At 41.2% G+C, this 26697-nt stretch overlaps 1 protein-coding gene across 1 annotated transcript in view; it reads left to right on the top strand.

Moving 5' to 3' along the window:
* The window catches only part of LOC309351638 (cadherin-related family member 4-like), a gene marked incomplete at its 5' end in the record, with an annotated part of 70310 nt that overhangs the window by 19803 nt on the left and 23810 nt on the right, over window positions 1-26697 (top strand). The window contains 8 exons of the mRNA XM_081879426.1: window positions 278-391; window positions 2626-2738; window positions 5891-6036; window positions 7605-7785; window positions 9812-9962; window positions 10961-11066; window positions 16759-16974; window positions 20544-20689. Of these exons, the coding sequence (XP_081735552.1) occupies window positions 278-391; window positions 2626-2738; window positions 5891-6036; window positions 7605-7785; window positions 9812-9962; window positions 10961-11066; window positions 16759-16974; window positions 20544-20689 (1173 nt within the window). The remainder of the gene's footprint in view (window positions 1-277; window positions 392-2625; window positions 2739-5890; window positions 6037-7604; window positions 7786-9811; window positions 9963-10960; window positions 11067-16758; window positions 16975-20543; window positions 20690-26697) is intronic.

The following is a 26697-nucleotide window of genomic DNA, read 5'->3' as shown; positions in this document are numbered from 1 at the left end:
TATGCACATAAATCCCATTATTAAAAATGAATGGGATAGTATAAAGAAATAATTTAGAAACTTACAACTGAGGACTTAACAACCCTCATGAAGTTCATCTGATGTTTGGAATAGGATGAGTGGAAAGGCTTAGTTTACATAAACTGTGCTCATCAGATTAATGTTAATTTGCAGTGTGTTTTTTTCAGAGTGCTCTTTAAAATGTCACACACAAAAAGCACGCAAGGCTACTTTGTCCTTTTCTACCTTTTAACTGTTTCCCCCCTTTCTTCCTCAGTTTTCTATTATCTCTTCTTCAGCCAACACCACAACTTATTTTGCACTGGATCCAGAAAACGGTGGGATTTATCGAAAAGCTGAAGCAGCTCTGGATTATGAAGCAGACCCTAAAGTAAGGTTACCCAGATACAGATCCGTTCATAACGCTCAGAACTGACGTTTGTTCTAAGGTGGTGTATTTTCCACTATTTTAGCTTTTGCCCCCAAATGAATTGTACAGTGCTAATTGGCTCAGATACATAGATAGATTGATCTATGTGATATGGGGGGAAAATCTATCATCTATCATCTATCTATCTATCTATCTTCTATCATCTATCTATCTATCTATCTATCTATCTATCTATCTATCTATCATCTATCTATCTATCTATCATCTATCTATCTATATCTATATCTATCTATCTATCTATCTATCTATCTATCTATCTATCTATCATCTCTATCTATCTATCTATCTATCTATCTATCTATCTATCTATCATCTATCTCTCTCTATCTATCTATCTATCTATCTATCTATCATCTATCTATCATCTATCTATCTATCTATCATCTATCATCTATCATCTATCATCTATCATCTATCATCTATCATCTATCTATCATCTATCTATCTATCTATCTATCTATCTATCTATCTATCTATCTATCTATCTATCATCTATCTGTCTATCATCTGTCTATCATCTGCCTGCCTGCCTATCCCTGCATTATAATCCAATCCTTGGCATCCCCAGAAAGGGCTGGGAAAAATCAGTCTGAAGCATTGGGTCACTGCTGGTAGGCTGTGTATTTACTATTGGGACAGATGTGGTATGAGTCTGATTTGTATAAGGCAATGGTTCCCAAAACCTGTCCCCCATGGATCACCGGAAAATTGCTGAGGCAGACCACTTACTGATTTTTCTGCCTGTTGTAGTAATTTCATTAGATGCTGTATGATTTTTAATTTTATTGCTTTTTATTGATTATAATGTATTTTATTTTATTACAGTTTAATGTGTATGGAATTCAAGTTGCAATACAATAAGATATAATGCCAGAAATAAAAGTAGCCATAAAAATACAATGAAGGATCAATATGAATATTTAATGCAGACATGCCACAGACCACCTGAATGAAACTCATGAGCCATTGGCGGTCCATGGACCATATTGCCTGGTATAAGGGCTCTTCCTATGTTCCTAAAGAACCAGAAGAATATCACCTAGCACTGTCTTGCATAACTTGTGAATGGAAGCAAGCACAATGGACAAGTCACACAATGGACTAGCCACATGCTGTGGTTGGACACAGGCTGGACAGCTCTCCCCTTCCTGTCTTTAGTCCTGCACCAGCAGCCCAAACAGGAGTTTTATTGAGCCATAGACTAAGTCAGGCACCCCCAAACTTGGCCCTCCAGATGTTTTGGGACTACAATTCCCATCATTCCTGACCACTGGTCCTGTTAGCGAGGGATGATGGGAGTTGTAGTCCCAAAAACATCTGGAGGGCTGAGTTTGGGGATGCCTGGACTAAGTGATAAAAATCTGCATTCAGCGTAATGTGCTGGTGGATGCCCTTTTTTTTGTGAAGGCATCACAAAAAAAGCTCAAAGCTTTACTTTGAAACAATTGGAGTAGAACCCAAAGGTTTGGTTCACGTGAGCAGAACTTCTCTCATGGGATGAGAAATGAGGTGGTTCTCACTGATGATGATGGTGATATATTACATTTGTATACTGCCCTATACCCACAGGTCTCAGGGCGCTAAAAACACAGAAAACGTAATCAAAACAGAAACAAAATGATTGTTTCTACATCCTCCTGAAAATCCCCTCTGGAAGGAGGTGGCATGGGGAAAGTAGGAAGGGGAACTGGTAAAATTCACCTCCCCAGGGGGAGCCTGTGCTGGGTCAAACTCCATTCTACTAGGAGGAGGAGTCTTTCTAATCACGAATGGGGATTTCTGGATCCAACCCATACATTTCCTGCAGAAACAGGGAAATTCATTCATTCCACATCAACTGTTCATAACATTTGCATATTACCTATTGTTCCCACGAACTCCAAGCAGGGTATATGTGATCCAGCACCAGTCTCTCAACAACCCAAGAGAGCAACAGAAATCTTGAAACGTCTGATTAGCTAAAGGTCACTTTGTGATTTTCACATCTGCTAAGCAGGGATCTGTATCCAGTTCTGGCTGGCTCAAGTTCAATACTTTGTCTATCCTACATCACACTTGTACAGTGTATATTCAGGTATCCAGCTGCCTGCTTTTCCTAACTTGGAAGACAAAAGATTGGAACAAATGATGTAAAATGCAGAATACTAAGGATTTATGAATGTCATTGATTTTAGCATTTCCGGATGGTGGTTGCTGCCAAAGAGAAAGAAAAAGCAAGCCCTGGGTCATGTACTGGAACCATAACTATCAGTATCCAGAATGAAAATGACGAGGCTCCTGTTTTTAGGTAAGCCTTTTCTGAGCTGTCTCCTTTGGCTTCTGATTAGTTCATAGTTACATTTGGAGGTGTAAGAATTATGAAAGTATATAATGGGATACGGGTGGCGCTATGCGTTAAACCACAGAGCCTAGGGCTTACCAATCAGAAGGTCGGCGGTTCGAATTCCCACGATGGGGTGAGCTCCCGTTGCTCAGTCCCTGCTCCTGCCAACCTAGCAGTTCGAAAACACGTCAAAGTGCAAGTAGATAAATAGGAACTGCTCCGGCGGGAAGGTGAATGGCGTTTCCGTCAGCTGCTCTGGTTCGCCAGAAGCAGCTTAGTCATGCTGGCCACATGACCAGGAAGCTGTATGCCGGCTCCCTCGGCCAATAAAGCGAGATGAGCGCCACTACCCCAGAGTCATCCGCGACTGGACCTAATGGTCAGGGGTCCCTTTACCTTTACCTTTATACCTAATAATGTTCATATGAATAAGACAAATGCATTTGAAAGCACGAGTATCATACCAGAACGCTCACCAGAGAACAAAGATGTCTGCCGTTGCACCCTTGGTGGCAAAGTGTACCATTTGTGATGTAGACTTGGTTGGGTTTGGTGTTTGATCTTGTGGGAAATACCCCTGGTGGTACATTGAAAGATATGAACTACTGTGGTATTCCTTAAATGATAAAATTGGAGTAGGAAAGGGATGATGATTGCTTTTAAAATAATTAAATAACCAGTATTTTTTTTAAAAAAAATGTCACAGTTGTTTAAAACAGAGGTACTTCCCTCCTTCCAGAACATCAAAGCCCCTTTGAATAAACGTGCGGTTCCCTCAGTATCCCCCTCTGAATATCTACAATCCCGGTGGGTCACTGAAGGAAAAGAAAGTGAGTGAAGGTTATGAATAAAATATGCATTAGAAACAAAACAAAAGAGTCAAGGGAGACATCTTGGATATCAGCTCTCTTCTGAAAGTGAAAAAAGACAGAATTTATTTTGCTCGCAGCTAGACAGAGATGTCAAGATAGATTAACTGTCATCTCAAACGTATGTTAAGGGACCATTCAGAAGCAATATTCTTTCGTCCACTGTTTTAACAATGTATTCTTTGATGCAGTATTCTTATTGGGAAAATATGGGATTCTGATATCAGAATGGTGTGTTTTCAGTTACCTTGGATTAATAATATCCAGGTAAGTATGTTTAGATGGCTGCCTTCCTTAATGGTCCATGCCTTGTCCAAAATACAATAAGGTCAGATTTCAGACTTTGTTATGGATTGATGAAAGATGTTATGCAGATTGCAGTATGTTCTAGAACAGGGATTCATGAGAAACCTTTTGGAACTACATACCAATGGAGAGCAGAGCCAAAGGCAAACGTGGGTGGATCCAGTGCTTTTTTTTTTCTTTAAAAAATGTTTAGGGGTACTTTCTTTTTGATTCAAGAAAATCACCATTTTGTAGTTCAAATTGGGGAAAATAAATACAAAGAACACGCATTACACAGCTGACAGTTCACAATAACTTCCACATTGGCATGAGGTTTCATCAGTAAAACACCACACATCCACATTCCACACTGATTCACACATTAAATGCTCACTTCCGTCTGAGACTCAGGAAACACTGGGAAAGGAAGTGAGGCCGCCATTGGGGGTAGCAAAAGAACTGACGATTCACTGTGCTAGAGAAGAAACTAAAAAAATTAGTTTCTTTTCCTGTTATAATCACAAAATGTTTAGGGATATGCATACCCCCAGAAAAAAAGCATTGGGTGGATCAATAGATATGGCACATACCTTGGCTCAGTAGGCTACATTCCAGCTTTGCACACAAACACGTCCTCTCCATCTCGGAAAGCAAGAAGGATCATTGCAGTTCAAGGACACAATCCAGGCAGCAAGAAATGCTCAGGGAAGCTGCAGAGTAGAGATGGCAAAGGGAGAGAGCAGGTATGGCCTGCTAAGAGCCCTGAAGGTCATATAGAACAGGGGCCAAATGAGGCCCTTGAGTTTTTTCTACATTGCATTGCATTTCCATTCTGCCCAGGCAGGCACTGGAAAACCTTCTGGGCTCATGGGACCATTTATGAACAATAGGAACCGCTGCAGGCACCATGAACACCACACACTCATTCTCCCCACAAGCAATTAGGCTTGGAAAGTGCAGCTGAGGAGGCAAGAGTTAACCTTCCCTCCCCCAGGGGCACAGTGATCATTCCACGCCCCCTTCCTACCCACCAATATGGCTTGGAGCCAACACAAAGCCATTTTCAAGCCTGATTACAATGGAGGGACAGCTATTTCTTTCTTTTTGGATGGGGTCACAGATCTCCAGTTGACTCCCACCCCCAATTACCCCATCTGTTGGCTATCATGGAAGGCTTCTTTTGAGCCAAATGTGGTGAGGAAGGTCTCAGCTAGGAACCAAAGGGATAATCTTTTCAAACCCAATGTGTGTGGGGGGTGTTCTGTAGAGAAGTCACAGCTGTAACACCCCCACCCAAAAAACCCCTCTGTAAGCCAATCAAGCTTGGAAAAAAACCACATTGGCTAAGAGAAGGCTTCTTTCAATCCTAGTTGCAGCAGGGGAGGGGTGAGAAAGAGGACCCTGTGGGCACCAGGGTTCATGGGCACCCATGAGTACCACGCTGGCAACCCGTGCTCTAAGGAGCGACATACAATACATGGGCCTGCCTTTTATCCTCATAACAGTCACTTTAGGCTAGGCTAAGGTCGGTAGTCTAAGAGGAAGGTTAGGCTAAGAGAAAACGATGGTCAAAGGTCACCCCATTTGAAAGCTTCTATGGACTGTGCAACTCTACTTCATGCCTCAAAAACAGCATGGTATATTGTACATGTTTCTGCATTATATGTGGTAGTGGTACATAATGAGGCATGGCTGCCTTTCCAGCATCTGCGCTACTGCTGTGTACCTTGATGGGGCTGCAGTAAGGTGGCAAGCTCAGGGCCACATGGTTGTCCCAGCAGGATCACTTCCACCAATCTGGCACTCCCATTGGTGCACCTCAGCAGCCTTGACTTCACCACCACCCCATTGAGCTAAGCAGCAGTAGTGCTGCTATCGTTGGCCACCTCTACATATTGTGCATATTTTAACCAACTTGATGATTTGGGTCAAAGCTTGAAGCAGTCTTTCCTTTTCCCACAGGAATTCATCTGTAATTCATATTACTATTTTGGAAGATCTGCCTTTTGGGACATCGGTGGCAAGACTGGTTGCAGTGGACAGAGATATAGGCGACAGAGTCTACTATGAATTTGTGGGCAGTCACAGAGGTTTTGCTATTGATTCTGGTAAGGTAGGATCATCAAACATTTCACAACTGGGAAAAATGCTTCCAAATCTAAGTTATGAAGAACAGCAGAAGGCATCCACTCAACCAGCCCAGCCCAGACCAACCTGTGGTACACTAAGCCAAATAGACTCCAGCATCCATACATGGTGCTGGGCCCACCCCCACCTTGCATTCCAAGCAAGCAGCACAACCAGGAGTTTTATCATGTCTCATTGGACGGCCACCAAAAATGGCTGGTTTCATTTAACTTTGAAGTCTGCAACAAAAGGCTCCAGTGTCTTGAAAGAGGGTGGGAAGAATACAGGAAGCTACCTTATATTTTTTTAAAAGTGAGAATATTGGCCCATCCTGCCCAACTGGCAGCCTTATATTTGAAGAAAAGTGACATTACTGGCCCATCTTGCCCAATGTTCTCCATTCTGACCAGGAGCAGCTCTGCAGAGTCTAGGGCAGAGGTATCTCCCAACCTGGATGCCTGATTCTTTGAACTGGAGATGTCAGAGATTTAACCTGGGACATTTTCCTACAATGTTTGTGCTCCAGCACTCACTTTCAGCCTCTCCCCATAGACAGGGGCGTAGCTAGCTGCTCCGGCACCCGGAACAGTGGGGCGGGGCGATCTGCCCATGGGGGCGGGGTGATCCACACACGGAGGTGGCACGGCAATCCACGCACATAGTCCGCCTGGCAGAAGCAAGCCCCACGCTGCCATTTCGGACAGCACAGGGCGCTAAGTCAGCACATCACTCCCAGGACAGACACGTGGCTTGGGCGCTCTGCAGGCCCCTGTGTTGTGCCAATATGTCACCCAGGGCAGACCACGCTCCCTTTCCCACGCACCTGCCCATAGACTCAAATATAGTGGAAAGGATTTCATTGTCAATTTCTTACTGCAAAGATTTGGTTCCCTTAATCATGAATTCTGGAAATTTTAAGCATGGAGGATTAGATGATGGACAATAGAGGGGATAAGAATATAAACATCAAAGGTCTGTGGTATTTAATTTAATACTGTGAGAGGACATTCTCAATAGATGTTGAGAGACTATTTGGAGATGATAATAAACTATGTTATTTATAATATAATACTAATGTAAACTATAAAATACAATCAAGTGATTGATTAATATGCTGTGCTACAACGTGTTTAGCTGCTTTTGATGTAAAATTAATGATTATGTTGAAACTGATATTTTTATGTATTTAAAACTTAATCTAAACAGCTTTGTGACCTGAAAGGCAATTATGCATATTTGACTCATGCTCATCTTTTAGGACTATTTATACCTAATTGATAGCAGTGTAGTAATGCTATCAGCATGCCTAGCTCAAATAAGCAGATCAATGGGACTTGAATCCAATCTGATACAAACACAATTCCTATAAAATAAAGTTACCCACCTATAGAGGAAAACTTATACCTGTTGAGGGAGCCAATGTGTTCTATTATCATTCTAAACTGGTCTCTTATATCTTGCTTCCGCTTCCATTACTTTAAAATGTTTTGCAGTGTCAATCAAGGCCTTCTCTCCCCTACCCCCAATATATATATATTTTGGTACCTAGATACTGGTGAAATCACAACCACCTATCGTTTGGACTATGAAGACCTCACTTTCCCCCATAAAACGGCATTGGAAATCAGAGCTTTTGACAATGATAGGTTGCATTCTTCCACTGTTCTGCTGATTATCACACTGCAGGATGTAAATGATAATCCTCCATTTTGCACCCAAGACCTTTACATGTAAGTGTACTTTCTATAGTCGTTGTTTTCAGTAGTAGAAAAAAAAGTGCTCAATTTTAATTGTAAGGGTTGCCATATGTCTGTAAATATCGGCAGTGGCGTTTTTCCATAAAAAGCTCAACAACTTTGCCAAAAAAATCTCAACACGGATTTTCACTGTTTGAAATATGGCAACCCTATCATATCTAGTAAACAGACGTTCAGTTCTGACTTATCTGGGTGTTGTGAACATGGCTGAGGTCATTTTTTTTCCATGTACATTTTCAGCTGCGCAGAAAAAATATGTGACACCCTTCGCAAATTCCAAGTTTAAAATGTTTGCTCATTTTGATTACTCTCAAATGTTCCTTCTTGCCCCCATAACATCAGCATGCAGCCTGACCTGGCCATGCAAAGTTGTGACATCCTGTTCACCATGGAGGTCCGGTTAGTGTAATCACCCTTGTTGATTAACCCAGAAGGGAGATTTCCAAGTCGAGGGAAACAGCCAAATGATTCAGCAAAGAGGCAGACCAGAAGGCGCAATGGGAAATCAAGGAAGCAAACAAGCAAGCAAGTCGGGTGGTACATTAAGGAATCAATAATGGAGTAAGTCTATAAGCAGATCAAGCTGTTTCTCCCCAGAATAAAGATCTTAGCCGGAGCCAACAGAATTATAAGGCCAGATGTGTTTTTCTGGATCCATTACGTGACCTGATCTCTGGTAGATTGCACACTGAAGTACTACCTTCGACCATCTGCACTAGTGTAGTACTCAAGGAATCAGGTTAAAGCTCCTACATGCATGCTTCCAGAGTGGTGTGGAGAGCAGAGATCCGGGTTTAAAATCCCTGACACTTTACAGGAGGAAGCAGGAACAATCCAAGGAGAAAAGGTGCCACAGAAAAAAATGGTTTATGTACTGTAAATGTTCAACCTTTTCAATCTGAATGTGTTGTCTGGCACTTACAAACCAATTTCAAGCGTGGCATTTGGGGGAAGCAGTATTGACTACTAGCTGACACTGCAAAACCCAAATATCAAAGCAAGTCCAAGAGTATTCAGTGAAGCCAAAGTTCTGAATGTAGGATGTTCACCCCCCCCAAAAAAAAGCATGATCAGGGGCGTAGGAAAGGGGGGGGGGTCCGCCCCAGGTGCCATCATGGAGGGGGGTGACAAATTATCAAGGAACAATTACTGCCCTACTAGGGTGGTTCATTTTTTATATTTTTTTTAAATGTCTGCTCCGAAGGTCTTATCTTACTACACTAGGGATTATATAGCTATATATGAAATTTCATGCATATCAGTTAATATCTTGACCCTCATCCATGAAAATAGCTGTTTACTTGGCCATTTTCCTATGTGGTGAAGGCTGAAATTTCAATTCAGTGGAGCAGGGTCAATATATTAACTGATATGCATGAAGTTTCCGATATAGCTATATAATCTCTAGTTTAGTAAGATAAGACCTTTCAAACAGGCATTTTTTAAAAAAAGTTCTTTATGAACCGCCCTACTGCCCTACCCTCCGCTGGGCTTCCTGGGTCCTGGAAAGTCAGCCTATGTGAAGAAAATGAGACGAGGCCGAGTAGATTCGGCCTTGCCTTGCCTTCATCCCACCCCCTGCACACAGCCGATTTTTCATGATTTTACTGCTGTGGTTTTTTGTTTTGTTTTGTTTTGGTAAACCACTTTGCGGGTTTTTAAAAATAAATTTTATGAAATAAATAAACAACAAATATAAATAAAATAACAAGCCAAAATACAATCCATCCTGTAGATTTAAGTATCTGTCCATAGTTGCCTACTTGTTATCAGAGGCCCAGAATCCACATTCCTTTGTAAGAAAATATGAAATAATGTTAAGCCGTTTTTGCAGGCAAAAAATAAATAAATCAATGTGTGGGGGGGGGGTGTGACAAGAAATTTTCTGCACCAGGTACCACCTGACCTTCCTATGCCTCTGTGCATGATGTCCTGTTTTTATCATAGGTATGTCAATTAGAGTTACATGCATGTTCTCTATGGATTTTCTCATTTATAGCATTGAAGTGCCTGAAACAATTGCTATTGGGACTCCCTTGTGCACCTTAGAGTGTGGAGATGGAGATGGAACACCTCCCAACAATGTTCTCACCTTCACACTGGATGGTTATTCCAATAATTTTTTCACGCTAGCTGGCAATGAAATCAAAGTATGTACTATCACAAAACAATTTACTGTGCACAGGTGTGTGTTAGCCAACTAGATTGTAGCTTTTAACTATGCACATTTTTAAAATATAACTCCAGTCTGATTGTTAATTACAATTGTTAATTGAAAGACAATTTGTGTTGACATAGATATTAATACAGAAGTGTAGGTGCTTAACTACGCAGAAGTAAGATATAACGGTGGTGTGGTTTGGGACAGTAATTCTGTGCTGAACAGCTCTTGAAAATCAACACCAAAACATCTGACCCAGATATGCATCTACAGTTTGGTCACTTGTCATTTTATTATATAACACTTGGAAATTGAATGTGTGAACTATCTCCATGGGGGGGGGGGGAATGTAAATGGTTGGAGGTGACATGATGCTGTCATCTATGGTGTTGGATCTGTAATGACGTTTTCACTTATGTGGAAATAATTTGCTGCTTCAGTCATCAAATGACAAAGCAGGAAAACCACAATATCCCAACTTGTATATATCCTAGTCTCGTTGTTCTTAAGCTGGTTTTTCTCATGCACCACTTAAAAATTGCTGTAGTTCTTGATGTACCAATTAATGTTTTTTTCTGCCTGTTGTAGCAATTTTAATGAGTGCTGTACTAGATCATAGAATTGTAGAGTTGGAAGGGACCATCAAGTCCAACCCCCTGCAGCCCAGAATAGCATTAACTTTTTTTGCTGCTCCATCACACTCTTGATTCATGTTAAGCTTGTGGTCTACTAAGACCCCTAGATCTTTTTCACATGTACTACTGGCAAGCCAGGGGTTCCCCATTTTATATTTATACAGCTGATACTTCCTGCCTAAATTTAGAACTTTACATTTCTCTCTATTGGAATTCATTTTGTTACCTTGGGCTCAGTTCGCCCAATAGCAAAAGCTGTGTACAACTGATATATACAATTCCTTCCCAGTAATTCACAAATGAATTAATGTTTCATTAAAAATATTAAATTATATATATATATTCCCTATAGGTTGGTCCTCAGCACCTAAACTGTGATTCTGATCTGTTTGCCGCAATGCAGTTCAAGCATACACTGATGATCCAAGTGTCTGATGGTGGTGAGCCACCACAAACAAGTAAGTTGTCCTGAGCATGTGGAAGACCTAGATTTATCTAGATTCATGTGAGGGAAGATCACCTTCTCAACAAAGAGCCTGTTACTCCAGGAATCTGGGGCTGGACAGGCTTCTGCTTACCCACCATGGGTTTGGGGGGATACAATAGAAATATCTCCACTGACATAGAAAGGCATAAAGCCACATGAAAAGGAAATGTTTTCAATCCTTCTCCCAAATCACTGGGATTGGAGTGCCCTGGGAAAACAATTCACTGTGATTAAAAACTGAAATAAAAGATTCCCCCTACCTGTCAACCCCCCACAAGATGCGTAGCTCTTGCCACCCACATTTTAATTCTGGCTCATTCAGTAAAATCCCACAATAATAGTTGTTTTTGTTTTTTTTAAAAAAAATATTTATTTATTTTTCCAAAAACCAAGGAAACATCAAAACAACACAAAACAGCAAAAACAGTACACCACATAAAAAAGTAAAAAGAAAAGAAAAAATTAAAAACAAAAACTCCAGTTTTCAGACTCATGTTTACAAAACTTTCTTTCTTGACCTCCTCACGCCTCCCTTTTTTGTATTCCTCTTTGTCCAATCAGATACAGCAAATCCTTCCCTTCTTCAAAACTCATTTCTGGTTATTGTAATCACTTCTATTATGTCTCCAATCTTTCCTCCTTATAATTAAACACCTTTAACATATTGTTTACTTTGACATAATATAACCTTATTTTTCCACCCTTTTTCTATTTCATTTTTTACATATTTTTTAACACTGTACCACTGATGCCATATTATTTCATATCCAACATCATTTTAACATTCGTACACTTTACAGTGTTTCTGCAGATAGTTCTTAAACTTCTTCCAGTCCTCTTTTACCGCTTCTTCTCCCAGGTCTCGGATTCTGCCAGTCATTTCTGCCAATTCCATGTAGTCTATTACTTGCATCTACCATTCTTCCAAGGTGGGCAAATCTTGTGTCTTCCAGTACTTTGTGATGAGTATTCTTGCTGCTGTTGTCGCATACATAAAAAACGTTCTATCGTTCTTTAACACCAATTGGCCGACTATGCCCAAGAGAAAGGCCTCTGGTTTCTTAGGGAAGGTATATTTAAATACCTTTTTCAGTTCATTATATATCATCTCCTAGAAAGCCTTAATCTTCGGGCACGTCCACCAAAGGTGAAAGAATGTACCCTCAGTTTCTTTACATTTCCAACATTTATTATCAGGCAGGTGATAAATTTTAGCTAGCTTGACTGGGGTCATGTACCACCTATAAATCATTTTCATAATATTCTCTCTTAAGGCATTACATGCCGTAAACTTCATACCGGTGGTCCACAACTTTTCCCAGTCAGCAAGCAAAATGTTATGACCTATGTCCTGTGCCCATTTAATCATAGCTGATTTAACTGTTTCATCCTGAGTATTCCATTTCAACAGCAAGTTATACATTCTTGAGAGAATCTTAGTTTTAGGTTCTAACAATTCTGTTTCCAGTTTCGATTTTTCCACCTGGAAGCCCAATTTTTTGTCCGCATTATAGGCCTCTCTTATTTGATAGTAATAAAGCCAATCTCGCACTTTATCTTTTAATTTCTCAAAACTCTGCAGTTTCAATTTATCTCCTTCTTGTTCTAGTATCTCCCAATATTTCGGCCATTTGGCCTCCATATTGAGTCTTTTCAGGGCCTTTGCCTCCATGGGTGACAGCCACCTTGGGGTCTTGCTTTCCAGTAAATCTTTATACCTTGTCCAGACATTAAATAACGCTTTCCTGACAATATGATGCTTAAAAACTTTGTGTGCTTTAACCTTGTCGTACCACAAATATGCATGCCATCCAAACGCATTGTTAAAACCTTCTAAGTCCAAAATGTCAGTGTTCTCAAGAAGCAGCCAATCTTTCAACCAGCAGAAACCCGCTGATTCATAATAAAGTTTAAAGTCTGGCAGGGCAAACCCCCCTCTTTCTTTCACATCAGTTAATATTTTAAATTTTATTCTGGGCTTTTTGCCCTGCCAGACAAATTTAGAAATATCTCTCTGCCACTTCTTGAAACAATCCATCTTGTCCAGAATCTGCAAAGTTTGAAACAAAAATAACATTTTTGGCAGTACATTCATCTTTATAGCTGCAATTCGACCCAACAAGGAAAGCTTCAATTTTGACCAGATTTCTAAATCTTTTTTAACTTCTGACCAACATTTTTCATAATTATCTTTAAATAAATTCAAGTTTTTTACAGTCATATTAATCCCTAGGTTTAGGGATTAGCCACAGTTAAACCTGTCTCATTCTGAAACCCTTCTTTTTCGATTTGTGTTAAATTTTTCTCCAAAACCTTAGTCTTCTGCTTGTTTAATTTAAATCCTGCCACATGACCAAACTCTTGAATCAATTCTAAAACCCTTTTTGTACTAGATTCTGGCTCCTGTAATGTCAAAACCAGGTCATCTGCAAAGGCCTTCAATTTGTATTGTTTGGCTCCGACCTGAATTCCTTTGATCAACTGATCCCTTCTAATCATGTTCAACAGCACCTCCAGGACCGAAATGAATAATAATGGAGAGATAGGGCAGCCCTGACGTGTTCCTTTTTCTATCTTAAATTCTTCAGTCACCACATTGTTAACAATCAATTTTGCTTTTTGTTCTGAATAGATTGCATCTATACCATTTTCAAACCCCTGTCCCACTCCCATTCCCTTAAGATTTTTCTTCATAAAATTCCAAGAAATATTATCAAAGGCCTTCTCCGCATCTATAAAAATTAATACTGCTTTTGTGTTAATATTCGTTTGCAACAGCTCCAAAATATCAATTATGTTCCTTGTATTGTCAGACAAATGTCTGCCTGGTAGAAAGCCTGCCTGATCCTTATGTATCACTTCAATTAACACTCTTTTTAATCTATTAGCTAAAATATCTGCAATATTTTGTAATCCACGTTTAAAAGGGAGATGGGACGGTAGTTCTTAAGTTGTGTCTTTTCAGATTCTGTTTTCGGTATAAGTGTGATGAAAGCTTCTTTCCACGTCTCCGGCGCCTTCTTCCCCTCCATGATTTTGTTACATACCTCCTTTAGTGGTTTAATTAAATAGTCTTTCAAAGTCCTATAGTATTTGGAGGTTAGCCCATCTGGCCCTGGAGATTTGCCCAATTGCATATTCTGGATGGCACCTTCAATCTCCTGTTCTGTAATTTTATAGTTCAACATTATCTTATTTTCTTGAGATATTCTTTGTAATCCATTAGATCTTAAAAATTGATCTATATCAGTCTCTTTCTATGGCCCTTGAGTGTAGAGTTGTTTGAAATATCTCTGGAAGCACTTTCTAATCTCCACCGGATTCTGGATATTTTTCCCTTCAATCTCAAGGTTTGTAATCGTATTTAACTTCTGTCTTTTTTCAACTGCCAAGCTAGCAGTTTTCCACATTTATTTGCCGATTCAAATGTCTTTTGCCTCATCTGTTTTATTTTCCACTCTACTTCCTGATTTATCAGTTTCATATACTGTACTTGATATAACTTGATTTCTCTCAGAATCTCTTGTGACTTTGGTTTCGACCTTAATTTCTTCTCTCCTTCTTTTATTTTCTCCAAAATTTTATCTTTTTTCTCATTTTGAGATCTCTTTTTTATTGCATTCTGTTGTATGAAGAATCCTCTCATGACCGCTTTGCTTGCGTCCCAGATTACTCTCTTTTCAACCGTAGTTTCCAAATTTACTTCAAAATAGTCTCTCAAGGTCTTTTGGGCCTTCTTAACAATCTCTTGATCTCTTAATAAGGTGTCATTCATCTTCCATCTGAAGGAACCGATGGGTGTCAGTTTCATTTCCATCTTTACGGCATTATGGTCGGAGCAGGTTTTTGGGCAAATTTCCACCTTTTTTATCTTAGGTGCCAGTCCTCTAGTTATCCATATTTGGTCAATTCTAGTCCATGTCATTTTGGCTTCAGAAAAGAACGTCCCTTCTCTACCTAGGGGGTTTTTGGTTCTCCAGATGTCAATCAAATCCATATTGTCAGTCAGTTCAAAAAAAGTTTTGGGTAGTCTGCCCTCTTTTGTCACGATCTGTCTTTGTGCTTTGTCCATGTTCGTAGATACCACTCAATTCATATCTCCCATCATAATGATATTATTATAGTCCATATAGTCCAACATTGTCTCATGCAACTTCTTGTAAAATTCCGATTTCCCCTCGTTTGGTGCATAAATTCCTAAAATCAAAAATTTTTCTCCTTGGGTTTGAATTTCAATTGCCAAGAAAATAATAGTTGTTTTTGAAGCACTGATCTGGCATTTATAAAAGAGCAGTTGAAGGTTTTGTGGACTGAAAACAGGGCTTTCTCTGGGATCAGAATTTTTGGAGAAGGGCTGTAGGCATCTAAACCATCTTTCATCAACTATATTTCTCTTCCTTCCATATTCTTCCCTCCCATGAATCCCAGTCTTGCTCTCTTCTCCAACACCATAGGATCCAATTTCATCGCTGTATGCCAGGCACACCCTAAAACCCCAGTGTTGCAGCAATACTAGCCAAAAAGGAAATATAAAAAAATATGATACCCCACTGAAAGCTCTTGGCACTTTTGTTATCAGAAAAATGCAATCTCAATCAGAGTGTAATTCTCATTATTCTATCATTAGTATGAAAACAAATATTTTTGTTTCTACCACTACCCTTGCTGGTAATGGGAACATAGATGATTAAATGTTTGTTCTAATTCAGTCACCTCTCCACTCTCAATGGCAAGCCTTTATGCCCCTCCCCAAATTAGCAGAATCAGAGGAACCCCTGTACTCTTCTCCCCACACCTGCTGTACAGCACTAAGGGAACATCCAAGAGGGATGGGAATCTCAGTCACGTTGGGAATTTCATAGAAGGACTACCTACGGAGGCTTTGTGGTTTGCATGAAGGGCTAAAAAGAAGAGTGGACCACATTGCTTGTTTGTTTGAGACCAAGGTGTTATTCTGTATTTTGTGATGTTTATTTGTAAATATGTTAAGACTGTTTTGCAGCGAAGCTTTGAAACTCATTCTTGTGGTGGAGAGCAAATTCATTTCTATTTTGCACAAGGTCCAGATCAGGGATTCTTCATTTGCAGCAGCTCTAACAAACAGAAGGGTCTGTGTTCTAGGGACATTAAAGGAGGGGGACAGCTCACAGCTAGGACGACAAGTGCAAAGACTGTATAAATAAGCCTTCTGACTACTAAGCAGTGCAATCACCACTGAAGGCTTTTCACAATGTGTTTTTTTAAGATGCCAGCCAGGGCCACTAACAGGCCTTGGCAGGATTAGATGTCCACAGCAAAACTGCAACTTCTATTGTTCTCCTGTTGACTGGGCAGAGGGACCGAGATGGGAGATGGGAAAAGAGAAGGGAGGTATACACCTACCCCTTTTGAAGCCCTCAAGGAAGATCCAGCTGATTTGGGGAATCATTCAGCAGCCACTCTGGCCCATTAGGTAGGCAAGACCTAGCTGACACACCTGGCTGCTGAATTTTAATCCTTCTGATTCCAGTAGCCCTTTTTCTGTCCAAGCCTAGGCACCTTCATGGCAGTCAGATCATAATCCTTTAGCAATACACTGCAGACAATCTATGAGGCAAAGTTCTCCAACAACATTCTTTGAAACTTGTTTATTGCTCTTATATTTTTTTTAAACCCCCTTTCAGGCACAATTAGGGTTATTGTGAAAGTAACCCGTACTAATGAAATAGATCCTCATACTGGCACAAATATATTCCGCGTGCTTGAAAATAGCAGCATTGGCACTGTGGTTGGAAGAGTCGCCTTTACAGATGAAGACTGGCCATTCAATAATTTGAAGTACACACTCGTTGGCGATGGTGCAGGACATCCTCCTAAATTTTATATAGAACCAGATACAGGTACTGCCAATTATTTTAAAGGCTTCTCTGCTCAAGAAGAATGAATGCCACAGGAAGAAAATTTGCCTTAGCTTTCATCCAGCATTTTACTGGAGTTAAGAAGAGAACATGGTTTTAGGCAAGATTCAGTCCTGGACCTTACTAAAGTGGTCTTGGTTCTAAACTGGTGTCTGTCATCAGTAATGGACTAGATAAGGGTGAACAAAGTGAAACTTAATCCAGATAAGACAGAGGTGCTCTTGGTCAGTCAGAAGCCAAAACAGGGAATAGGGATTCAGCCCATGCTGGATGGGGTAACACTCCCCCTGAAGACACAGCTTTGCAGTTTGGGCTCCTGCAGTTTGGGATGCCCAGGTCTCTGCTGTGGCAAGGCGTGCATTTGCACAGTTAAAGCTAGTGCGCCAGCTGCGCCCATTCCTTGGCCAAGTGGCACACAGTTCAGTTACATCATGTTTGGATTACTGTAATGTGCTCTATGTGGGGCTGGTGCCATGCTATTTTTACTGGAATTCTTTGTATGTTTTAAACAGATTTTATATATTAAATAGTTTTAATTCTATTGACTTTTCATATTTTAATGATTTTTTTCTTCGTTTTTAGTGATTCTTGTTTTTATCATTAAGCCACCTTGAGCCCTGTCAGGAGAAAAGGCAGGGTGAAAATAAATCCGTCATGTGTGCTGTTCCATAATGTTTATGATGCTGTAACACCATTTTATCTGATCCAGGATTTTCTGGCACTACCTACTTAAGAGATGGGGATCCTGTGGCTTTCCAGATGTGGTTGGACTACAACTCCCACATGGGAGCTGAAGAGCCACAGATTCCTCATCTCTGAGCACAGTCAATGAGATTTGCCATCCTATTGCTTTAGTGAGATGCTGAATCCTGCCATGCCCTTGCCTAAAATGTGGCAAAGGATCCAGCGCCACATAGGCCCCCCCCTTCTGCTCTTTGCCCTGCCAGCCCCCTCACCCCTCATAAAAAAGGCCTTCATGGAAATTTACATTAGTACAAGACTTTGAATCTTCAATATGTGAGCTTATGCAAAATCCACTGAGATTTGAAGATGCTACTTCCGGGTTAGCGCCTCTGGCAATGGCGGAGCTCCTTCGATCGGGAGGAACTTGCTCCGTGGAAAGCAGGGTCTGAACCGCTACGGCGAAGGCGGAGACCCTTGGAAATCACAGGCGGAAGAGCCTGTGAACTTGGGATTCGGCTGGCACCTTTTGCGCCCCCCTACTCATGGGGAGACCCGGTATCGGGAATCCAGAGCGACGTGGGGTGAGCGGCGCGGTGCTTTGAATCGACCGCTTCTTTCACGGAGTGAAGCCGCATTGCTGCTGCTGGAGAGCGCTGACTTTTTCCTGTGGACAATTGGACTTTAAACAAAAACCCGTGAGTAAAACGGAAAATTGGATTTCTAAATACTTTAATTTGGCATCGAACGGGGAAGGCTCAAAACAGGAAGTCCGCCTCCCCTTTTTGTAAATAGACTGAAGCAAAGTATTCGTAAGGGATCAAATTCCATTGATTGAAACTATAAAACCCCCCTTGGAAGCAGGGGAAGAGGGGGAAAATTTTGACCAAGCGTGCCTGCAGGAGAGAGTGGAAAATTAAACTACCACGTCTCTGAACCTGGGAACGGGCTGCAAAAAGAAAAAAAAAAAGGAAAAAGTCAATTGACAGTGAACAGTACATATTTGACAGCTAGCTACAAGAGAAAGATACTGTTTCCATTGTCCGCTTCTGTGTTTCAAAAGAAGAAAAAGTAACTGAAAATTAAATAAAAAAATTCCTTCCAGTAGCACCTTAAAGACTAACTAAGTTAGTTCTTGGTATGAGCTTTCGTGTGCATGCACACTTCTTCAGATACACTGAAACAGAAGTCACCAGACCCTTCTATATAGTGAGAAGGTGGGGAGGCTCACTATATAGAAGGGTCTGGTGACTTCTGTTTCAGTGTATCTGAAGAAGTGTGCATGCACACGAAAGCTCATACCAAGAACTAACTTAGTTGGTCTTTAAGGTGCTACTGGAAGGAATTTTTTTATTTTGTTTTGACTATGGCAGACCAACACGGCTACCTACCTGTAACTGAAAATTGATACCATTTTTCACCTTTGGAATTGTGTTGGAAAGGACTGAGTTTTTGAAACTGTTACAAGAGTGGAGTGGAGTCATCCAGCTGTAAGATAAGGACTGTGAGAAACCAGAATTTGACCTTGAACATCCCAAGGATGTCGGCTAGGGAAGATTTAGTGTCTGCACTTTATAAGACAAATTATTTGCTGGAAAAGCTTCATAAACAGACAGATGCTATGGCCACTAATGTTGTCATCCTGGGATCAAAAGTGGGTATCAACACAGAAGTTGTCAAGGATCCGGCACAGGAATTTATCATGACTGAACAAATCGTTGAGAAGGAGAAGGAGAAAGTTGCTGTGGTCGAGCCTAGAGTAATACAGGGGGGAGCCTTGACCTTGCAGATGCAAATTGAGGATTACAAATTGAGGCCCTTTATGACTGAAACTAGAAAAAGCCAGATTTTGAAGATTGGAGCCTGGCCTGGTCTGGAAAAGGAAAGTTGGAGACATTCCCTAATGCAGGGATCAATTGACGTTTGGGATATAGAGCTGGGTCAGGAGGAGATTGGAGCCTTTGGGACATTTGGATTTGGAGGATTTTTGAAACAAGATTTGGAACGCTTTATGGATCCTAGCTTTAACTATGGAAATCTGGCTGCCCTGTTAAGAAGGAATAAAGGCATTGTTGGGATGGAGCTCCCCCGAGATCTGCTTTTTAGCACTAAAGATTATGAAGAAGACCGGCAGAAGGGACATGAAGGAGAGTTAAGAGCCTCGGATATAAGATCTCCAGGTTGATGGACTTTTTGGAGTTGACAGAAGGGATGGCAGAGGCCGAGACCAGGGAGAGGAGACGGTGGAAGAAGATTGGGAATTTAAAGTTTATATTTGGAAATTTTGTAAAATTTAATGAGGGAGAGAAACATCGTGGAATGAAATTTTTATGACCCTAGTGGAAATGTTTTAAGAGTTTAAGTTCAAATAGATATATTAATTTTAAGGAGAAAAAGAGGGAAAGGATTTGCTGAAATATTTAATTGAATTAGAATACAAAAAGGGGAGGTGGGAGGAGGTCAAGGAAACAAGCAAATGAAAGATATACTATGTGAAGGTTTGATGTGTTTTTTGCTTTTGTTTTTCTTTAACCTTTTTTTCTCTTTTTTTTCTTATTTGTATGATATTCTTTTTTTTCTTTTTTTAATGTGATACATTGTTTTGTTTTTTGTTTAATTTGGTGTTTTTCTGTTTTATTTGTAACCTTCAAAACCTTAGTAAATATTATTATTATTATTTTTTTTAAAAAAAGAGATATTTGAGGATGCTGTTCAAGCAGCTCTCAAGCATCATCTCTTTTGTTCTCACAAAACAAAGTTTTAAAGGATACCGTTATTGGTACACTAAGGTTGATTAATGTATTTTTCTACTAAAAAAAATAGAAATGTATTTTTTAAAAATGATTTAATGGTGTGTGTATCCATGCCAGGTATTATAAAAGTTTTGAATATGCTTGATAGAGAAAGTGAGTCTCAGTATTTTCTCTGGGTGAAAGCTATTGACCTGGACAATGATATTGAACCAGACCCCGTCCGGCAGAGATCCAGCATTGCTATGGTCACAGTCTACATTCTGGTAAGTAAAGGGTTTGTTTTGGGGAAGTTTGGAGCATTTGATTCTATATGTATCTGTTGTAAAGCAGTTACAATAATATATTGAGCATGGCTTATTTGTAAACTAGCAGCAACTAGAATAAATGAGATTATTGACTGAGAAGAATAGTGGATTCTACCAGGGATAGAAAATGTGGTGACCTACGATCACCTCCCCACCCCCACGCAGCCAGCATGCTTGTGATGGTCATGATCCAGCAACCCTGGATCCTGGGCTCTTTGAGAAAGGGAGACCTGACCTCCACAGAGTATACCCTTCTCTTGCCCCTCCCTCTCTCCATTTGAGAGACTCACCATCACCAGGTAAGAGAATCATTGTTTACCAGGCTGCCCCCTATCAAACAAATTTCCAGAAGCTCCCTGAGGCCTCTCTGAAGCCTCCTTAGGTACTAGGACATGAAAGCTCTAACACTGCTACAGGTTATGTTAGTAGGTTAAGTGTCTTATGATTTTTCTTCTTTAATTTCTCTGCTGTGTCTTGCTTTATTGTGGGTTTTAAAATAGTGATTTACTGTTTTTTGTTTGTTATGGGGGGGGGGGAATAATATAAAAAGGAGAATTCCCTGGATGCTAAGATCCAGGTTTCTGGCAAGTAGTCTTTGGTGAGGGACCCCAGCAGAGATTTAAAATCACAAAATATGCAGTAGAGTAAAGTGCAGCAATACAGGCTGTTAGACCGTTAATATATAGCCTTCCAATTTCCTTCCAAAGTTTCCCACTTCCCCTAGCGTAGAAAAATATCATGTTTGGTAGGTTAAAAATGGTTTGCTTACAAATGCTTCAGAGGTCTGGTTCATCTGCTTCCCCGTATGTCAGTCTGAAAAGTTGCATCTGCAATAAAACTTAGTTGGTTACACAATGGTGAAAGTTCCTAAATGGTAGGTATAGGGACGCAAGTATGACTTGTGAGAGCCACACGGCTAAGCTTGAGCAACCAGCTGAAACCTCTTCCCATGCTGAGTTCACAGGGCCGTCTTACCCATAGGCGCTAGGGGTGCGGGGCACCCAGGCGCCGGGCTTTCAGGGGAACCAGGCCGAGAGTCCAGGGCCCGAGAGTTGAGTCCGGGGAAGAGCCCGCCCATCAGTTGGAGTGCCACGGTGGGATCTTCTGCTGCGGGTGGCTCTGCGCTGCAAGTTTGGGGGCAACCGAGCCAGCGAGACGCTGAGGCAGCCGGCCGGCTCCACCCTCCTGCGCGCCTGGGACTGGGCAACCTAGGGGGGCGCTGGGCAGATCTTTGCACCCCATATGCTTAAGACAGCCCTGTGAGTTCATCAGGTAGACAGAGAGTAAATTATTACCTAGTTCCAAGGTGATGGGAAGAGGACAGCTTACTCTGTTAACCCCTTCATGCATTAATTAGATGTAAGCATGTTAGTTATATGATGCTGGTTATCCCCCAGTTTTAATGATGATTGTTTTCAAATTGTTGGTTTTCTTATTTTATTATAAGCCATTCTGACAGCATAGCTGAAGGGCGAGCTAAAAATATAGTAAATAAATAGCCTCTAGGAAACTCACAATACGAGAGCAATGGCTACCCCTCTCTTAATTGGTCCTCAGCATCTCATACATAGAGATATATCACCTCTGGATGTAATGTTTCAGTTTAATTATTGTGACTTTTAGCCCTTAAAAGGCCTATCTTGCATGCCTGGTGCCATTTCTCCCGATAACAGAAAACAGTAGCCATTTCTGCATGTCCCAAATAAAGCTACTATTAAGAAAATGCATTACTGTACTTATGTTGAATCCGACATAGTGATGTCATTGTAGCACGAGTGAGCAATATGGCAGGGTATTTATTCTACAATGTTTATTTAACAGACAATAACCATGTCTCCTTTTGCATTATACAATATGGGAATTGGGGACTGGCAATTTATTGTGTCAGACTACATCAGTGACCCGGCAGAGGCTTTGGGGTGTGTGTGCTTTGTTCCTTTAACAGAAAGCAGCATTTTAGAGACAAGAAATATTCATTAGGGGAAATTATGGCATTGTTAAAGGATTTGCTTTTAAGCTCACACAATCAGTCTGCTTAAAGTCAGCTTTCGCCTTAATTGAAGTTAATGGCTCAATATAAATCAGTGTCAGAGGAGGATATGGAGCCCAGCTCACTCTAAACTGACAGCTGAAGTAACCTTTTGCCTAAAAGTTATAACCAAGTATTATGCAGAGACACAAGGCACAAATTAGATTGAATTGATTACAGGACAAATTGAAGCAACACCCCTGTACCAAATAACTTCAGCTCCTCTTTTCATTTATTTGCTTGTTTGTTCATTCTTCATTATATTCCTTAAGGATTATTATATGCAATTAGGTGAGAACAGAAAAATGAGTTGGACATTTAGAGTCACTGATTATATGCTGGGGAACACTCTTCCAGCAAAGAATCAGCAGACATTCTCACTTGCGAATTTCAGGCATCTCTTAAAGGACTCAGCTACATTAGTAAAACACACACACAATGTTTTGGATGCATTATAAACATACAACACCAGATGGTGCCAGACAGCAAAAACATTTTCTATGTGATTGTCACATAGCGCTTTTTTCTTTTATTATAATGATTTAATTTCTGACTTATTTATAGCGTTTTTTTCCTGAGTGTAGATCCACCCAAAGACAGGCTTTCCAGCCATTTAGTTCCTGATTAACCAGTCACTTTAATGATCATCTGTATTTTTTTTAAAAAAACCTTAAAATAGTGTTTTATATTTCATAGTGAACGTTTTCTTGATATTTTATAATGTGGCACAGAAATACATTTATATATCAATAATTTCCTACAATAAAATGGGATCCTTAATTATGCCACAGTGTGTTCTAGTGTCAATTTTCTACCCTAGTAATTTGCTCATTCTCTTAGTGTTTAGTTTCAAGTAATAGATTCATCTTTCTTAAAACAAAGAGTTGTTTCTTAGTGAACTTGATCCAAACACATCTTACATGACAGGAATTTCATATAAAGTGCATGACTTCATGTGGGTTGTAACAGCCCCCTGAGACAGTTATCTCTGCTGCATTTCATATGTACATTTAAGGGCTAAAACTGAGAACAGTAACTGATTCTAGCTGAGGTCACTGCAGTCACTTGAATGAAGCTTGAATTCTACCTTTTATAACAAAGATCTCTTGCACACTTGTACACACTGGCAGAAAAAGATACAGATGCACAAAGTAGAACCTCCTTCACCATCATGTTGTTCCCATCTTTAAAATCTGGACATCAAAAAAATTGTCAACAATTTCAAAGTCATAGTATTGCAATCAAATCCACTTATTCATACGTAAACCAGCAGCGATTTCAGTGAAATCACTGACTATGAACAAACGTATGGCATGAGTTGTGGATCCATGCACTGAATCTTATTGCTGATTTTGATGTCTGTGGCATGGTTAGGACTGCCATATGTCTGGATTTCCCTGGACATTACCGGGATTTCTGAAAGGCTTCGCTTTGTCCTGGATCTTAGGCAAAAATCTGTTTGCAACCTTGCCAACTAAGCAAACCATGGGAGTTTTGCAGTACAGTGGTGCCCCGCAAGACGAACGTCTCGCAAGACGGAAAATCCGCTAGACGAAAGGGTTTTCCGTTTTGGAGGCGCTTCGCAAAACGAATTTCCCTATGGGCTTGCTTCGCAAGACGAAATGTCTTGCGAGTTTTTCCGACTTTCCCCCCCTTTCCCCCCCTTTTTCTAAGCCGCTAAGCCACTTATCAGCTGATCCGCTAAGCCGCTAAGCCGCTAAAAGCCGCTAAGCCGCTAATAGCGCTAATCCGCTAAGCCGTCAATGGGCTTGCTTCGCAAGATGAAAAAACCGCTAGACGAAGAGAATCGCGGAACGGATTCTTTTCGTCTTGTGAGGCACCACTGTATAATGTTCCCACTGCTTTCATAGATCATGCCGTGTTGCAAAATTTGGGGTGGTATTCCACCAGTCAGTTCTTTCCCACCTGGGGGAACAGAAAAACACATGAACATAAAGGCTGGCAACATGTCAAATGAGGTCTGCTGATGTAGCATCCTATGCCCTCTGGTGTGAATAAAAGTGTGGCATGGCAGTATATTGATCAAAAAGATACAATGCAACAATGCAAGAGATAATGCAATGCAAAAAGAACATTAGAAACCCAAAAGGAAGCACTAGCCTTATAAAGCGTGTTCTCCTTAATAGAGAGCATGTGTTGCGCTGGGGTCTAGCAGGCCACCCCACTGCTGGACAGATCTGTTTGGATGGCCACAGGCTACTGTGATTGGGTACTTGTGTTTCTGGGGAGATCTTGATGTTACCAATTTGTGGGTTGGGCTCAAAGGTTTTAAATATTGGGCACACAGCTTTGGGCTTTCTCTTTTGCTGCGTGCACCTGATCACCCGCCCACCCTCCCTGAACTGGGGATTTTGCCCTTGACCTTGCTATGCCTGTCATGGGGTCACCTGCTTTTGGGGCAGGGGCCTGGTAGGAATTTTGTCCATTTGGCTGGAGCCATTTGGTTTTTGCCTACTGTGTAGCAAATCATAACAACTTGTAAGGTTTGCGGTTAAAAGGTAAAGGTAAAGGTACCCCTGCCCGTACGGGCCAGTCGTGTCCGACTCTAAGGTTGTGCGCCCATCTCACTTAAGAGGCCGGGGGCCAGCGCTGTCTGGAGACACTTCCGGGTCACGTGGCCAGCGTGACGAAGCTGCTCTGGTGAGCCAGCACCAGCAAAGCACACAGAAACGCCGTTTACCTTCCCACTATAAAGCGGTACCTATTTATCTACTTGCACTTAGGGGTGCTTTCGAACTGCTAGGTGGGCAGGAGCTGGGACCGAAAGGCGGGAGCTCACCCCGCCGTGGGGATTCGACCACCGACCATACGATCGGCAAGTCCTAGGCGCTGAGGTTTTACCCACAGCGTCACCCGCATCCCAAGGTTTGCGGTTAGGCATTGGTTAAAAAAATTGGTTGGTGGAGGGGTAAGTTCCTACCCCTGCAATGCTGGTGTTGCAAGGGAATTACATTAAAGGAATCCAGGGGCTTGCCATGCTTTCGTCCAAGTCCCTGGCATCGGGCTTGAGCTGCGCAAGCCTCTGGGAGCATGCGGGGAGAGGTGAGGGTCTGGTGCGCAGCTTCATTTTCCCCCAATATTGTTTTCCCTGACTGGCTTCTGCTGGAATCCAGAAGTCAGTTCTGTCCCTGGACAGGGGGACAGATAGTCGGAACCAATGCCTAAGCAACCACTCACAGTTATGTATTTAAATAAAGTTGTGGCCAAAATTATGCCAAAAAAACCTTAAACAAAAATTATGTGTGATGTTTGAGTTATTGGGGTGGCTTGGGGATCTCAACACGCAACCAGGAAAACTAACCCACAACCAGGAAAACTAACCCAATAATCCCTATATCTGAATGCACCCTCAGCTGAATGCCACCAGAAATTTCTTTTCTTTCTTATAATAGGCTGAAGTATATAGTCTTGTTTAGGAGGCCAACTTAGTATTAGGGCACATAAAGTCCAGCCCAATAGTTCTTCCAAATGTTAGAGGCTCCAACCTCAGTCATGTTTTCCTAATGCTGTAGTGTTTTCCTTGAGCCTATCGAGTTTATAGTTATTCAGCGAAGGAGTAAGCCTAACAGCCCTGGTGGGGTCACACAATGGTTTTTGCAGGTTACCCACAAGCACTGTTTATTGCCTGATGTACTCCTAGTGAGACTTTGAATCTGACTCATCCGCCGTTCCTCATGCTGACTCAGGGTCTCTGTGGAATTGATGTTCTTAGCGCCTCAGGCACAGGTTGGACGTATTTGTGGGGTGGAATGGCTGGGGGAAGAAAATCTCCAGCCATAGATCCTTTTGTTATGTTCTAGCAGAAGCCGTTAAGTATGAAACAGACCACATCAATGGGATTCTTAGTGTAATGGGTAATGTCCACAGCCCTAATAAGGTTTCTTATATCCACTTATCATTATGTGGCCATTGGAGA

Source organism: Podarcis erhardii (assembly GCF_964252035.2).
Source record: "Podarcis erhardii genome assembly, chromosome: 10".
Lineage (NCBI taxonomy): Eukaryota > Metazoa > Chordata > Lepidosauria > Squamata > Lacertidae > Podarcis > Podarcis erhardii.
Note: the sequence above shows the minus strand (reverse complement) of the source record. Positions and strands in the feature narration are given on the sequence as shown.